Source organism: Dipodomys merriami, unplaced genomic scaffold, assembly GCF_024711535.1.
Source record: "Dipodomys merriami isolate MVZ:Mamm:240054 unplaced genomic scaffold, mDipMer1.0.p SCAF_94, whole genome shotgun sequence".
In the NCBI taxonomy this organism is placed as follows: Eukaryota; Metazoa; Chordata; class Mammalia; order Rodentia; family Heteromyidae; genus Dipodomys; species Dipodomys merriami.
In genome coordinates, this window is record NW_027206557.1 from 2,331,879 (window position 1) to 2,349,297 (window position 17,419).

Below are 17,419 nucleotides of genomic sequence, written 5' to 3' on the forward strand. Positions count from 1 at the left end.
ATTCAAGCCCATCTTTATCAAAATGCCAGTAAGTGCTTTTATTGTAGATATTACTCAGGTAATACTAGATTTCATATAGAAAATAAAGTGAAACTAAAATAGCCAAAACATCTTTGAAAAGAAAAAAGGCTAATACTGTATAATTTCAAGAATTTTGACTCAGTACAATGTGAATCTAGTGCCAGTATCTACAAATAAATGAAGAGAACAGAAGAGAAAGGGAGTCAAGAGCTAGACCTATCTCCAGTTATTTATTTATTTACTTACTTAGTTAGTTAACTAGTTAGTTTTTGCTGGTCCAAGGGCTTGAATTCAAGGCCTGGGTACTGTCCCTGAGCTCTTTTTACTCAAGGATAGCACTCTACCACTTGAGCCACAGCACCACTTCTAGCTTTCTTGGAGTAGTTTATTGGAGACAAGAGTCCCACAGATTTTCCTTCCCCGGGCTGGCTTTGAATTGCGATCCTCAGATCTCAGCTTCTGAGTGGCTAGGATGACAGGTGTAAGCCACCAGTGCCTCTCCCTTCATTCATGTGGAAACACAGTTTCCACAGCACCAATTGGGATGCATGCTTTACAAGAGAAGTGGAAAGTGTTACATTTTGGGAATATTACGACTGTTTGTTTTCCTTATTCCTTAAGTGTATGGTTGGGTATCAGTGTTGTTCAGTATTGAGTAAAAAGTGTAATTCAGTGTTAATCTTCACATCACCATTGTTTTCAAAATGCATATTACATAAACAAATCTGTATCAGCATGAACGTTTGACTTACATGACTTCTATTTGAATGAAATAAGATCAAATGATCTAATGCCAAAATAATTTTGTTTTAAAATTAGCTTCACTCTGGGGTTCATAAGTGAGCTTGTAAGTGTCCTAACTTTCTGTAGGTTTAAATTTCTTAAAGGTTGTTCATATATCCCTTCCCTCATTTTGTAAATGTGAATCTTAAAGCACTCAGTATTCATGATCAAAACTATCCATACTGTCACCTAAGTTATGCATTTATTTGATTTGTTGATCACTATTGATTTTTTTTTGAGGTATTGGGGTTTAAACTCAGGGCCTTGCCCTTGCTACATAGGTGCTCTACATAGGTGAGCCACACACCCAAGGCCTTTCTGCTTTAGTTATTTTTTGCTAGGGTCTCCTCACATTTGTATTCCTGGGCTGGCCTGGACCATGATCCTCCTATTTATTATCCTTCTTGCATAACTGGGATGTCAGGCAGCTAACATCCCCTTTTTTATTCTTGTTGAGATGAGGTCTTATCAACTTTTTGCCATCAGGTCTGGGAAAGTCTGTGGCTGTTATGTACATTTTGGTGACCTTCTCTCAGATGTTAAAGCTATGCAATTTGAATAAATTGAATTTTGTGCAAAATATTAGCTGAAGTTAATGTGGAGATTCATTGCAACCCCATACTGCAAATTCCTTCATTCCTTCATTCCTTCCATATTCCTTCATTCGTCCCATATTCTTGTGGCCAGATTTCCTAGATGAACCCTGTTCATCTTTGTCCTTCACTCGGAGGTCTCTTGGGGGTTGTCTTTACTTCTGTTAATGCACACGTCTCCAATGTCATCTTTCCCTGATGTGGCTTCCTTTTATCTGAGAAAACAGATGTCTAGACTAATGAATCATCACCAGACTCTTCTCTACCACTGCGCTCTGTCATGAACTCATGATGCTTCCTTTGTGCCCTAGGGAAAGTGTGGAGAGCCTGATCCAGAAGCATTCCTATGCCCGCTCGCCCATCCGCACCTATGGAGGAGAGGAAGAGGTCCTAGGAGATGAGAGTCAGACAACTTCAAACAGAGGTAAGGCCGTTCTGGCCTGTGGGGCTTCCAGGAGAGTGAGCTCTGGAAGGAGGATGAAGGTGGTAATGAGAGGTCCAGTCCTAGGGTTCAGGACCATTCCAGGAGAGCCAGCCCCCTCTGATCCTCCCCTGCTTCCTTACTTTGCCAGGGTTGTGTGATCCCACTGCCTGAAGGCCGGTGGAACACTAAAGTTATACTGAGCAACTAAGCCTCAGGTCAGCTGGTTCTTGCCTGTGATTTACTACCAAGAGCTACTGGATTTTAGGACACAATCCCTTAGCTCAGAGAGACATCTTTAAGTTGAGGAATCTGTATGTTCCACCAATAGTAGGAATGCCTTATTAAAACCAAAGGGTTCGAATAGTGGAAAACACTTGTCTTGGGGAAAGGAGCTGTGTGGAAGCAATGGCTCAGTGTCACTAGGGAGAATGAGCTATGTTTCCATCAGGAAGGTAACTCATGTAGCAAGAAAGTCCAGCTTCAGAGGGCAGAGGAGTCCCGTCCTGGGAAATGAGATTTTGATCTGGAGAAGAACTTCTCACATTGTTCTACATCTATTATATGGAAGACTGTACTCATGAAAACATGAAGTTTTTTTTGTATGTATGTGCTGGCCCTGAGGCTTTAATTCAGGGCCTGGGCTATGTCCCTGAGCTTCTTTTGCTCAAGACTAGCTCTCTACCACTTGAGGCATAGCTCCACTCCTGGCTTTTATGTTTTGTTCAGTTTTTGTAGTTTATTGGAGATAAAGAGTCTCATAAGTGTTTCCTAGGGGCTAGATTCAAACCTTGATCTTCAGCCTCCTGAGTAGCTAGGATGACAGGTGTGAGCCACTGGCACCCAGAAAAACATGAAATATTTCTTATAATTCAGATGATCCATTAGCTAGAAAATGTGCTGTCAACTCTTACTTAAACTTGTACAAGGGTAAATGTTCACTGTGGCTTTGGACAGACACCAGGTAGTTTTGCAGTCTCTCTTAATGGAGATACCACAGCAGTTAGAACACATAGCAGATCTTTGAGGCTCTTTCAAAGAGAATCAGGACACTTACTGGTAGGCAAGATTTTACACTGTGGCCATTCTGTGAGGCTATGTGGGTCATCTATTACGTCTTTTTTCTATGTAGATTTGCCATATGGTAAATCAACAGATTTCATGCTACTTGCTTTTTTTTCTTGGTGGTGGTGGTGGTTTTCTTGTGCCTATTCTGGGGACTGAACTCAGGATCTGTGCACTGTTTCTAATCTTTTGTGTTCAAGGCTAGCACTATACCACTTTGAGCCACAGTGCTTTTTCTGACTTTTTTTTTTTTTGAGAGTTAATTGAAAATAAGAATCTCATAATCTTATGGACTTTTCTGCCTGGGCTGGCTTTGAACCTCTATCCTCAGATCTCAGCCTCCTTAGTAGCTTAAGATTTCAGGCATGAGCCATCTACACCTGACCACTGGCTTGCCTTTTTAAAAGACAGGTGCATTAAATAGGTTTGAAAGTAAATAGATCTTTGGAGATAGCTCGGTTCTGCATCTCTGTATTGAAATGCTGTTTTCCCTTGCAGGTTCAGCCTTTACAACATCTGACAATCTGTCTCTCAGCTCCTGGGTGTCATCTTCTCCCAGTTTCCCTGGGTTCCAGCACCCCCAGTCCCTGACTGCTCTTGGAACCAGCACAGCTTCCATAGCGACCCCCATCCCTCACCCCATTCAGGGGTCTCTGCCTCCATATAGCCGGCTGGGGATGCCTCTGACCCCATCAGCCATCGCCAGCTCCATGCAAGGGAGTGGCCCCACGTTCCCTTCCTTCCACATGCCTCGATACCACCACTACTTCCAGCAGGGCCCCTACGCCGCCATCCAGGGACTCCGCCACTCCTCCGCCGTGATGACGCCATTTGTATGACTCATCTGAGGTGGGAGAGGCTAGATCCAGAAGGGTTTAGAGACCGAGGACAGGGTTGGGTGGGGGAGGGGGACGGGATGAGGGGCTTGGGAGCAGGGGCTCTCCAGGAAACTGAAGAGGAGAGCTGGACTCGTGGTTAGACTCACAGTGAAAGGAATGTACCATGGACCAGGACTCACCTGTCGTTGGGAGCTACATCTTGGGACTCAAAGAGAATCAGTGTAATGTTCTTAGCCAGCCAAAGTCCAACAACTAACTAATAAGGTGTCGGTCTCCTTGGAGCATCTAAAAAGGCAGAAGAATGTTAAGACTCATCTTCCTCTTGGTGTGAAAAGATGCTATTGATGCAGCCATGTATAAAGTCAGTGTGTATAGGTTTTCTTCCCGCTTTTCACAAGTTAAAGGCTATTCAAAGAGGCAATACCGTGTAGCATACTGACCTATGAACTCACTCAGATTCTCCTTATAGGATGTAGGAGCCACTAGAGAAATACTTGTAGTGCTGTAGCTTACGCATGTTGCGTTTCTCCTTAGGCTAGTTTGGAGAAGGCTCTTAGACTAACGCCTTGTGCAGAGTGGATGGATGTGTGCTGATGCACATTCTTCTTCGCCATATGGAAGAGCCACCATTCCACTCCTCCACAAGCTCAGGCTTTGATCTTGCTTCCTCACTTTATCTCCCTCGCAATCACTTGTTAGTTATGTAAGAAAATCCATGTACAGTTTGCAAGCAAGCAGCTGTCTATGCTACACTCTTAGACTGAAGTCTGGGTTTTCTGGGCTGCACACACCCATGCAGCCCCTTCAGAGACAGCTGGGCCTGGTGATGAGGGAGGCTTTTTCCTCAATACTGATATGGCTGTCTTATCCCGAAGGGATTTTCTCTGTCATGGGATCTAATGTCCTTTTATTTTCAGGTTAGCTTCGGAAGACTTTACGGTGTATGGAGTCAGACTCTCATTTTTGATAAATCTGCTTTTGCTGATTGGCAGGGATTTAGGAATAACTGTTCTAAATGCTTGGGTCATCATGATTAATATATGTCCACAAATAAGATCAGATTGACCCTTTTCAAACACTTTGTTCTATTTCCCAACTTGTGTTCTACTCTTCTTAAGCCTCAGTAGGGCATTGCATGTTAACTTACTGAATCTCTGACGGCAACACCAGCGGTTCTTATAAATACATCAGAGTCCCATCCCCTTCATTTTCAACTCTTGCTGTCTTAAGCCTTTCTGTTATTTGTATAATAGTAATGAATTATATTTTAGTCCTATGTAACCTGTATGTTTTTTTGGACAACATGTATCTTAGCATTTACAGTCAGAGTAGCACATTGCTTATTTTGTAATAGTGCAGTTTCCTCATGATAGAGATTTCATAAAGCTTCAGTCTTTCAAGTTTTTCAACTTCAGATATAATACATTCCAGCTACAGGATATAATCTGTCTTCTCAGCAAGTCCCCTCCTTCTCCCCCCGCAAAACCTCTCTATTTTAATTTAATTTTTGATGTAAATTTCATTCGATTCTGCTCTTCCTGCAAAAGTACTGAGTCAGTTAGAAGAGATGGGATGCATTGGTCCAGATGGTAGAGACGTGGATTTAGAGGTAAATGCAATATACTTATCACAGCTGACTCCCCTGGGATTTTGTTTGGCTGCTTTAATGTTAGGTTTTTCCACATCTAATGCCCCTGTTGGGGGAACGTGCCCAGCTTAGGAAACAAGGCACATGGCCCAGCCTAACTCTGGGATGCTGTTGTGGTTGGATTTTGACAGAGACCATTCCCTCTCCTTCCTCACAATTACTCAGAAAGGAGCATGTTGACAAAAGCACTTCAGAGTCTCGTGACAGACACCATAGGTTGATCTCTAACTTTTTGCATGACTTCTAGTACCCAGATGTCATTCCTTTTTTTTGTTGTTATTGTTGGTCATGGGCCTGAACTCTGGGCCTGGGTGCTGTCCCTCAGCTCTTCAGCTCAAGTCTAGCACTCTACCATTTGAGCCACAATGCCAACCTAGCCTTTTCTACTTATGTGGTGCTGAGGCATCGAACCCAGGGCCTCAGGCATGCAAGGCAAGCGCTCTACCACTGAGCCACCTTCCCAGACTCAGGTCATTCTTTTTTTAAAATTTTTTTCATTCTTTTTAAAAATGAAATATTGGCAAGAGTTTTTGAAAGACTTAAGAATGCTGGGTAAGGTCTGCAGCCACAGAGCTAGTATAGGAATTTAATATTGAGCAGATGACCAGTTGCTCCTTTGAATACAGAGCATTGTTGCTTCCACAGAAATAAGCAGACATTATTTCATAAAACTCAACATGCTGATACATTACTGATATCCTGAGTCTGTGTCTGAATTTTCTTTTCAAAGGAATGAAAGGCTTATTTGAATACTATTTTGACAGTACTCCCTATTGGTTTTTTTTTTTTTGGGGGGGGGAGGGCAGCTAACTCTTTTTACACTAGTATTTCCTCACTTTATAACTTTGATTTCTAACTAAGCAATACAAAAAAGAAAATAAGCAGAGTGCTTAGAGGAAAACAAAGCATGCTGTTTGAAAAATTTACTCTTAAACTTCTAAATGAGATGTGTTTAGGTATTGTTACTATGTGACTCTGAAAGAGAAGAAGCCCAGTGTGTGTGTGTGTGTGTGTGTGTGTGTGTGTGTGTGTGTGTGTGTGTGTGTGTGTGTGTGTGTGTGTGTGTGTGTGTGTGTCTGGGGGGGAGGGGCTACAATGAATCAGTGGGAGCAGCCATAGAAAGTGAGGGTAGAAATGGACTGATTGAGCTTCTCTGAACTATCCTGAGTATTGATTGTTATTAGCCCCTGGAGACTTTACTATTTAAAAATCCAAAGCCTGTTCTACCAAAAATAGATGGAAAGAGCTAGATATTTAATCAGATGACCAATGGGAATGGTAAGGACCCCAAGATAAGATATCCCTGGAATAAAATCATGGCTCTCCCTCTGTACCTCTTCATACATAACATTATCAGAAGATAGTAATTTGATTGAACTTACAAACTGAACTGTTGAACTGCAACTCTTTTGTACAAACTACTTAAAAGATAATTTTAAAAATATACCATTGGGGGAGAAGGGCAGTGCTTAAGAAAAGAGGTCCTGTTTTGGCCCTGCTTTGCCAAACGCTAAGGGATGAATTAATATCAGCAGGTTCTGTTTTGTGATGTGTTTCTGAAGCATTTGGCAAAAATTGTATTTTTACTTCCATTTTTTACTTACACAGCACATCTTTCCTGTTCCCCTGCCCATCCTGTGTATTACATGGGTAAATATACTCCGCTTGTATGTCTAACTTATCACAAATTATTAAGTCTAGATGAATGACTGTGTATTCCACAGATGGTCCCTTTCGTTAGTAATAAGGATCATGCTCAGCACTTATTCTTACTGGGCTGGCAAAGAATGGATGAGGTTAGCAGGTTTTGGAGCAGGGAATGTCATTTAGAAGGTGTCTTAGGCACGAGTTTGCTACAGGCAGGCGTTCTACTTCCAGAGCATTCCAAGATTTCCCTGTTTCTACCCTTATGCGCGTCTCTGGTGATTTTTCTTATTGAACCCCTCAAAGAAAAAGGAAAAAGAAAAGCTTTTAACAACCCAAGAAATACTCTTAGAAGTAAAATATCCTCATCTCCTACTGCTCATGAAATTTCCAGGGAGATGTTAAAATATTTATCCCATTTCTGTACTTCACATTAGCTTTTCAGGCTGCCTTGGTCACATGAAGTTATGAACTTTATATATAAATAGTTATTTAAAATTCAGACACAGTGGCAGGAACGACTTTACACTGCATTGAATACACTTGGGAATGACTTGGGAATGAAAGCTCTAAAACTTCAGTCATGTAAAGTGCAGGTTTGTGAACAAACTAATGTTTCTTTTTTCTTTCTTTCTTTCTTTTTTTTTTTTGTCAAGAATCTTGGGTTCAGAATTCCTGAGCTCTTTTGCTTAAGGCTAGTGTTCTATCATCTTGAGCCACAGTGCCACTTCCAGTTTTCTGGTCTTTAATTGGAGATGAGTCTCACGGACTTTCCTGCCTGGCAGGCTTTGAACTGGGATCCCCAGCCTCCTGAGTAGCTAGGGCTACAGGCGTGAGCCACCAGTGGCCCATCTACAAACTGATGTTTTATTCAATAACTTATTAGTGACATAAGGAAAACTTTTATCAGATGAATACAGAAATAATATAATTAGTACAACAAAACAATACTGTGCCCTGAATCTAGGCAAAGCAGGAGACACAAGTTAAGATTTTCATCTTGCTTCTCTAGAGAGCTATGTCTGAGAAGATGAGTTTTACAGAAATTTCTGCATTATTTTAGAATGAAAAAATTTTACAAGCAAACCAATGGCAGGTTACAAGCTTTTGAAACTCAAAAAAAATCATAAAGCCCTTTCTTCACAAAATACTAGTCTGGGTATGCTAACACCTTTTTCCCCGAAAGTTTAAATATAAAAAGGTTCATTTGTAAGTATTTGATGGGTAAACAATCCATTTAGTCTTTTCAAGCCTTGTTTTCTTTTTTCCTGTTCTTCAAATAATTTTAGTTCCCTCCCCTTTAATACAAAGTATTCTAGTAATAAGAAAATAAAACCTCTATGTGTGTGTGTGAGAGAGAGAGAGAGAAAGAGAGGAAGGGAAGGAGAAAAGGAAAGAGGAAGAGGGAACAGGAGAGGGAGAGAAAAATAATACCTCTGGACAAAAAATACAAATTGTTGTATTTTACTCCTGGTACATTAACATATTATACTTAAGTTTAATTTTTCTTTTTTGGGAAACCTAAAGTTCTCGTATTCACTAAGGAATGAGCTTAGGTTTGGCCTTTTTAGTATGTGCTATCACAGTTTTCTGTTTGCTGTGTCTTCTTCAGCTGCGTAATGAATTGCCTGAGAGTGGTCACTGGGCTGGGGGTGGGGGGTGGGTACTGGGGTGGGAGGAGGGCTTGGGAAATATTTTATGGAGAAAAGAAAAGAAGCTATAAGCCTAATACTATGAAGTAACATCCAATGAAGTTCTTTTTAAGTGCAATATATTTATTTCTGCTAGAAATGTATTATCAACCTTATGTAATATTTGAAGCATAAACATGTTATTTGTAAACAGCTAAAATTATATATTACCCTGAATTGTACAAAAGTACAGATGTGTGCATATTTCTTTCATTAAAAATGGTGTGAAGCCAGGCGCCGGCGGCTCATGCCTGTAATCCTAACAACTCTGGAGGCTGAGATCTGAGGATTGCAGTTCCAAGGCCAGCCTAGGCAGAAAAGTTCCTGTGAGATTCTTATCTCCAATTAACTACTCAAAAAGAGCCAGAAGTGGCACTGTGGTTCACGTGGTAGAGTGCTATCCTTGAGCACAAAGAGGCCCAGGGACAGCATCTAGGTCCTGAGTTCAAGCCTAGGACTGGCAAAAAAAAAAAGGTGTGAGACATACATGCATACATATGTGTGTGTGAAATATATATGTAATTTCATATATAGAAAGATAGATCTATATGATATTACACATTTATACCTGTGACATTTGGTACCTATTTCCTCAAAAACAATAAAATAGGATTGTGAGACACAATGTCACAAATGAGATTGGGCTAATACAGCTGGGCCCTCCCCTAGACTCAGTCAAGGGACTATGAAGCCATGTTATGATTCCGTTTTTCATCATTCTAGAAAGACCATTCGCAAGGACTAATGTCCTGTACCCATTCTTCTATATGGGTCCCTGTTTCCATTATGTCACCTAATGAATGCTTCCAGTTTCCATGCTGAAATGATCCTGACATCCCCATAAAGCATAAACCCCACCTCTCATTCCAGCCACAAGCACTGTGATAGGCTATAATGGAATTATGGGGAGAGGTAGGCCCAAAATAAGATTAGCCAAATTGGCAGTCTGACTCATTTTTCCACAGGACACTCTGTCAAAACATTGGTGTTATCACATCTTCCACTTACACATATGTTTTATTATTCTAATGATTTTTGTGCATGTTGGACACCAATCTATAGAGCATTTATTTGAGCTGGGAGCCTGCGGCAGGCACTGGTGGCTCAAGTATGTAATCCTAGCTACTCAAGAGGCTGAGATCTGAGTATCACAGTTCAAAGCAGCCTGGGCAGGAAAGTCCATTGAGACTCATCTCCAGTTCATGACCAAAAAGTTAAAAGTGGAGCTGTGGCTGGAGTGGTAGAGCACTAACTAGCCTTGAGGGGAAAAAAAAAGCCCAAGGACAGCATCTGGGCCTCCTGAGTTCAAGCCCAAGTTACACACACAAACACACACACACACACACACACACACACACACACACACACACACATACACACACACACATTCATTTAGAAGAACTTCAGACTTACTTACAGAACTGTTGGCAAGTATAGAATGAGAAAGAGTGTACATTCTTTGCCCAGCTTGCAAAATTGTTAACATTCTGCTGTTTTGGTTTTTTTTTTTAATCGTGTGAATACTGCGTGGCACATACACAGAAATGCATGTGCACAGACAGGTAATTTAGACAAACTAATATATACAAATATGCAGATAGGGAATGTATGTTAACTGCCTTTCTGAATGATTGGAGACTAAGTTGAACAAATGTATTCGTTTTCCCAGATAACTCAAAACATTAAAAACAAGATCCTCTGAAATGACCACAACAATGTGAGCAAACTTCAGGAAATTTAGCAATGCTCTGTCATCTGTGCCTCCACGCATTCTTGTGCACCAGGACTGTCTTTTGTAGTATGTATTACCCTCAGGTACTGACTTGCTGGAAGAAGGCATACTGTATTTAGCTACCCTGTTCCTTGGGGCTCATTTAACATGCTGTAGCTCCTCAGCCTGCCTTGTCTTTCATGACCAATGAATCCTTACCTTTCCAATGGTTCATAATCTATTACTGTCCCTAATGATTTTGATTAGCAAATAGTTCCAGACTTTGTCATCAAGAACTCCTTCAATCTGGTGCTTTTGTCCTTTTGATTGCTTTAGTTTATTCTTTTTTTTTCTTCTTCCTCCCATAATGAGGTCTTCCAGGCCCATCTTGTACCTTCCTTACTACAGCCATTTCTCCAAGGAACCTAAGTTCTTTTTACTACAAACCATGAGTTGCTTACCATACATGCGTATTGGGGTATGTGTGTCCCATGTCCGTTCTGCCATCAAAGTTAGAAATGTGTATGCACGTATAAATTCAAATATTAGTATGCTTGTGTGTATGAGCATATACTATATTAGACATCATGAATTCACACTGACACCTCTAATCTAATGCTCCCCCCCACACAGAGCCCTTCTCCTTGCCTGTCTAGTCCCTTTTTCTGCCTTTTCTACAGTGAGCACCTGTGCTCCTAACCACAGCAGTATATCTGTTCACTTAAATCTATCACAGTCTAGTCTCAGATTACTTCACTGACACAACTATCATCAACCTTCTCAATGAAGTCAGGATTTATTTATTTGTTACTAAACTGAGAAGATACCTGAAAGCAGCTGTTTCATGTTTCAACAGCTTATTGGTATTATGATTTCTTTTCCTATTCTTACTGATTTAGATACATATACATACATATATACATGTTATTTTTTAACCAAGAACACTAAGAGATTATAGCAAGGCTGTAGGTACAAAGTTAACACAAAAGTCAGTTGTTTTCTTGCATATCAATTATAAGCAATAGGAATTTGAAACAAACATAAAACATCATTTATGCCAGCACTAAAATATAAAAAAAGGAAAATCTTAAGTATACATAAAGTGTACAAAGTCTGTAAGAGGCAAACAAAAATATAAGAAAGAAATGAAAGTAAGTCTAAATAAATGGAGAGACTCTCCATGTATAGAAACAAGAAGACTCTTGGGCTGGGAAGGTGGCTCAGTGGTAGAGCACTTGCCTTGCATGCATGAGGCCCTGGGTTTGATTCCTCAGCACCACATAAGCAAAAAGAAAAAAACCGGAAGTGGCGCTGAGGCTCAAGTGGTAGAGCACTAGCCTTGAGCTGAAGAGCTGAGGGACAGGGCCCAGGCCCAGAGTTCAGGCCCCACGACTTGACCAAAAAAAAAAGAGAAAGAAAGGAAAAAAGAAAGAAAGGAAAAAAGAAAGAAAGAAAGAAAGAAAGAAAGAAAGAAAGAAAGAAAGAAAGAAAGAAAGAAAGAAAGAAAGAAAAAAAGAAACAAGAAGACTCAATGTGATTGTGACATCAGTGGAAATTCCAGCAAGTTAGTTGTGGCTATATAAAAAGCTATTCTAAAAGTTCATATGGAAAAGGGAGAAGAGCCAACTCAATATTGAAGGGCAGAGTACAAAAGACTGGCATAAACTGGGTTTAAAACTTACTGCAAAGTTACAATAATAAAGACAGTGTAGCCAGGGGCCGGTAGCTCATACCTGTAATCCTAGCTACTCAGGAGGCTGAGATCTGAGGATCACAGTGCAAAGCCATTGGGCTGGAAAGTCCGTGAGATTCTTATCTCCAATTAGCCACCAGAAAACTGGAAGTGGCGCTGTGGCTCAAGCAGCAAAGCACTCACCTTGAGCTGAAGAACTGAGGGACAGCGCCCAGGCTGTGTGGCACTAGAGAGAGAACAGAGGAATGGATAGAACAGAATAGTGAATCCCCCAAAAACAGACTCGTGAAAATAACTGATCACTGACAAAAGCAGCAAAGACAATGTAGTAGAGAAAGTAGTCTTTCCAACAGGTGGTTGTGGGACTACTGAACATCCACCTGCAACATAAGATGTCTAGACACATCTTCTGCAAAATAAAATAAACATGCCAAACTGAAACTTCTACAAGATAAAAAGGGAAAATCTAGGTATTATTATTTCTTGGTTGGTTCGTTTTTTAATATATATTTTTATTGTAAAGATACTGTACAGAGGGGTTACAGTTACATGAGTAAAGTAATGAGTAAATTTCCTATCGAGTATTGTTACCCCCTCCTTTGTTTTTTTCAAGTCTTTTTATAATTATTTTTAAATATTTTTATTGTAAAGGTACTGTACAGAGGGGTTACAGTCACATGAGTAAGATAATGATTGCATTTCCTATTAAGCATTGTTACCCCTCCTTTTTCCCCCTTCTATCTCTTCCTTCCCAACTTCCCCAACTTCTCCCCGCCCCCCCCTCTGGCCCCAAGTTGTAAAGTTCCTTTACAACATAGTGTCTTGTACATCTCATTGTTACAATGGGTCAACCTGTATCCTTGTCAACATTTTGTTATTTCCCTTCCCCTCCCCAAATGAGAAAAAATGTATATACAAGATACACTGCACCAGAATCAATACACCAGTTCCTGGTTTTGAACTCAGGGCCTGGGTGTTTCCCCATAGTTTTATTTCTTTTTTGGGGGGCCCCCTCCTTTGTTTTTCCCCTACCATCCCTTCCCTCCCCACCTTCCCAACTCCTCCCCTGCCATCCCAATCCCCCCTTTCCCTGTGCCTGAAGTTGTAAAGTTCTTTATCAACATAGTGTCTTGTACATCTCATTGTTACAGCAGGTCAAGGTTCATTCATTTTTAAGACACAACATCAAAAGCATGATCCATTAACAAAAATGTTTATGATAGAGTACATGACAGTTAAAAACTTCCATTCTTTGATAGACAATTATGTTAAGAAGATGAAAAGACCCAGCAAATACTGGGGGGGGGAAGGATATATTTTCAAAATACATGTCTGCTTAAGGACCAGTCAAAACACAAAAGGCCTTTTCAGATTCAATAACAAGAAACCAAACAAATTAAAAGAAAGCCCAAAGAAAGAACATTAATACCTAGGAAGGCACAAGACCAAAATAAGCAAATGCAAAGATTCTCAACACCATGTGATTACCAAATTGTCAATGGGGACAACTCCAAACATCACAGCACATCTGTTGGAATGTCTAAAATCTAAGACACTGACAGCAACACTGCTTGCTAGTGAGCATGAAGGACTGAAGGACAACTGGGAAGGCAAAACCGGAACCACTACTTCAAAAGACCCTTGGCAGATTCTTGCAAAGCTAAGACAGAATTTCCCTAGAATCCAGTGGTTATGCACCTAGATTTTTACCCAAATTGAGTCGGAAATTTATATCACACAAAACTTGGAAATGAATATTTATAGCCACTTTATTTACAATTGCCCAAACTTTAAAACAATCAAGATTTTCCTCAATAGATGGATAATGAACTGACTGTGGGTGACCGCCATCCTTGCAAAGGAATATTAGCAAGGAAATATTAGTGATAAAAAGAAATGTACAGGATGAGGAGGGAAGCTTATTGCTAGAGCACTTGCCCAGTGCAAGCACCCTAGGTTTAATTTCCAAAATGTGAAAAGACTAGGAGAAATCTTTCGTTACTGTAGTTTTTGTTTTTGTTTTGATGGCACTGGGGTTTAAAGTCAGAGCTTCATATTTGGTATGTAAGCACTCTACCACTTACGCTACACTACCTGGTTCCTGGCTAGATATAGAAGCCTATGATGATGATGATGATGATGATGATGATGATGATGATGATGATGATGATGATGATGATTGTTGTTGTTAGTCCTGGGGCTTGAACTCAGAGCCTGGGTACTATTCCTGAGATCTTTTTACTCAAGGATAGTGCTCTACTACTTTGAACCGCAGCGCCACTTCTGATTTTCTGTTGGTTAACTGGAAATAAGAGTCTCATGGACTTCTTGCTGCCCAGGCTGGCTTTGAACCATGATCTTTAGATCTCAGCCTCCTGAGTAGTTAGGATTATAGGGGTGAGCTGCCAGCACCCAACTTATATACATGCCCTTTAAATCTTTGCTATGCATAGACTTGCATATTTCTACGAAGTCAAAACATTGAAATTTGGTGCAAATATGATTAGAATCAAGTACAACAAAATTATTATTTGGAAATCTAAGTATTGGCCACAGTGAATATTTTAATTATTTTTAAATGAAATATGCAGTGTGCTTTTTTATTTGGGCTTACATTTTGAATTTCCCTTCATTTCATATTTAGTGAACTGATTAATTACAAGAACAGTGATTTGCTTTTTCTAAAAATAAATTTTTTGTTCTAATTTTTTGATTTATGGGATATTATTGCCACCTGCTGGTTATATTGTTTAATTTTTTAAAATTACTGTTTACTAAAATTCAAAGGTATATATATATATATATATACATATACATATATATAGATATAGATATATATCACTGGATCCAAAATCTTCATGCTAGAAAAATTATTTGCTGAATCATTTCAATTTTAAGAAGTTAACAACAAAAAAATAAAAATATGTTAGATTATATAATTATGTTGTGTTATTTTTGTCATTTCATTGTAGAATGAAATATCAGACCTTCTGGTTTGTCACTATTTTTAGTTAGAATATCGCTAAATGTGACTCAAATGCTGCTCTAAATAATGAAATCGAAACAAGGAAGCATCTAAAAAGACAATCACATTTGTGGTTCTGTTCCCCTGTGAATAGAATCAAATAATCAAATGTTGGTTTCCTTCATGCACAGATCTATTCTGCTTAAGAACAGAACATGAAGTGATTTAGGCAATTGCCTCAGTTTTCTCAATTAACTCATGAACCTAGAGTTGAATTATTGTTTAACAACAAAATCAACATATAATTTTTGACAGAGTATGTAGGTGAACTAAATATAATTGTAGATACATCTAAAATATAGATATATCAGAGCCTAGTAAAATACTCCATAGAGCCGGGCACTGGTGGCTCATACCTATAATCCTAGTTACTCAAGAGGCTGAGATTTGACAATTGTGGTTTAAAGGCAGCCTGGACAGGAAAGGCTTTAAGACTCTTCTAATTAATTACTGAAAAAGCTGGAATTGATCCTGTGGCTCAAGAAGTAGAGTGCTATCCTTGAGCAAAAAAAAAGCCTCAGGATCAGTGCCCAAGCCCAGAGTTTGAGCCCCAGGACTGACCTCCCCCCCCAAAAAAAAGTCCATAGAACATTATTGCTTAATGCATTATTCCATTCAGTTATGGCAGGTGCAACATCACTCATTTTTCAGATGAGAAAATACTTTTCAGAGCAGCTAAATAGTTAGGGGTATACTAGCTCACACCCACTGCTTATCTTGTTATGCACAAGACTTAGAACAGCTGCTGACACGCAATTACCCCTTTCGTGTTTACTATATGTCTGATTAAAAAGTATATATCTGCTTCCTTTTACTTTGATATCATGTCATGACTATTTCCATGTGTCATTAAATATTCATTTAAATCAATGTTGTGTCTGTGTCCATAATTATGCACTGAATGGATCTTGTAGAACTTCCATGCTTTCTGTTGAGGTCACTGTGGATGCTTCACTGATAAAAGTAACAGCACAGTAAATACTCATATCACAGACTGGTTTTGTTTTGTTTCTGTTTTTTTATGAGTTTTTTTTGAATGATTAAATGACTAGATTTGTGCTTTGAAGGGCTAGACCACAGGTAAGAGCCTGACTCAACAGGAAGTCAGAAAGAAAACAGAAGGAAAAAGAAACAAGTTGTCCCCAAAGAAAAGTATAAGAGGGGCTAGGAAGGTGGCTCATTAGTACAGTGTTTGCCTCACATGCAAGAGGCCCTGGGTTCGATTCCTCAGCACCACTTAAAAAGAAAAAGCCAAAAGTGTGCTGTGGCTCAAGTGGTAGAGCACTAGCCTTGAGCTGAAGAGCTAGCCTTGAGCTGAAGATCTCAGGGAAAGCACTCAGGACTAGAGTTCAAGCCCCCACGACCGACTAAAAAAAAAAGTATAAGAACAAAATTAAATTAGTGATAATTAATTGATACAGAGTTAAAATACTGATATTAAAAAATAAGCTGTTTTGTTTCTTGATTTTGTGAATTCAGTAAACAGGAAAAATTTGTCACCTGGGTGTGATGGTGAAATCCTGGGACAAAGGAGCTTGAGGCACGGGAGCTGGAGTTCAAGGCTGGTCTGCGCTACTTAAGTAGTACCCAGTCTCAAGAAGTAAGTCCAGGGTGAAAATCGGGACAGAGGGCTTCGCAGTGAGTAAGGAGGGGATTGAGGGCCTCCAGTGACCCCGCTGGAATGACCAGAATGGAAGGTCTGTGTTTTGGGGAAACAGCCATCACATTCAATGCGCACTTGGGAAAATGGAGCCGGGCAATCACAAGTAGGGTCAGAGGGTGTTGGTGGGGTTAGGAGGTAATCATCACTGGACTATCCTCAAAGTCAGCACGTTGACTTGAAACCCCTTTGCGCAACTAAAGATAGTAAGGACAAAAGAAGGTAGATTATTACAGTCCATCAAGCGCACAGGAGCCAACCAAGGTGTTACCTGGGGAGGGAAGGGGAGCATTTCTGAATAGAGTTGCATCCTGGAAGCCAACGTGGCCGCCGCCACGGTGGTTTTGATGGGGAGCTGGGATTTCGGGGTTCCATGGGGTCTGTTGTATAGCAGCTGGGGACTCCGAAGACCCCGTCGGTGCCGGCTACTGGGCACGCCAGGGATGCCCAGGACCCCGAGGCGGCCGCCCCTCCGGATGGCTGGGTGCCATCAGGCCCCGGAGACGCCGGACGCGCGGTGCCCAACCCTTCCGGGGCTCAGGAATTCCGGGCCGCTCGGGGCTCAGGGTTTGTAGAGCGGATGGAGCAGCGCTGGCCCCCGAGGGGAGACGGCGGCGTCTCCACC

The 17,419-nt window shown here is 40.5% G+C and overlaps 1 protein-coding gene across 1 annotated transcript in view; it reads left to right on the plus strand.

Moving 5' to 3' along the window:
- The window catches only part of Tbx20 (T-box transcription factor 20), a 48,718-nt gene extending 37,602 nt beyond the window's left edge, over nucleotides 1-11,116 (plus strand). Inside the window, exons 7-8 of the mRNA XM_070014276.1 lie at nucleotides 1,709-1,821; nucleotides 3,382-11,116. Of these exons, the coding sequence (XP_069870377.1) occupies nucleotides 1,709-1,821; nucleotides 3,382-3,722 (454 nt within the window). The 3' untranslated portion in view covers nucleotides 3,723-11,116. The remainder of the gene's footprint in view (nucleotides 1-1,708; nucleotides 1,822-3,381) is intronic.
- Nucleotides 11,117-17,419: the final 6,303 nt, after the last annotated feature.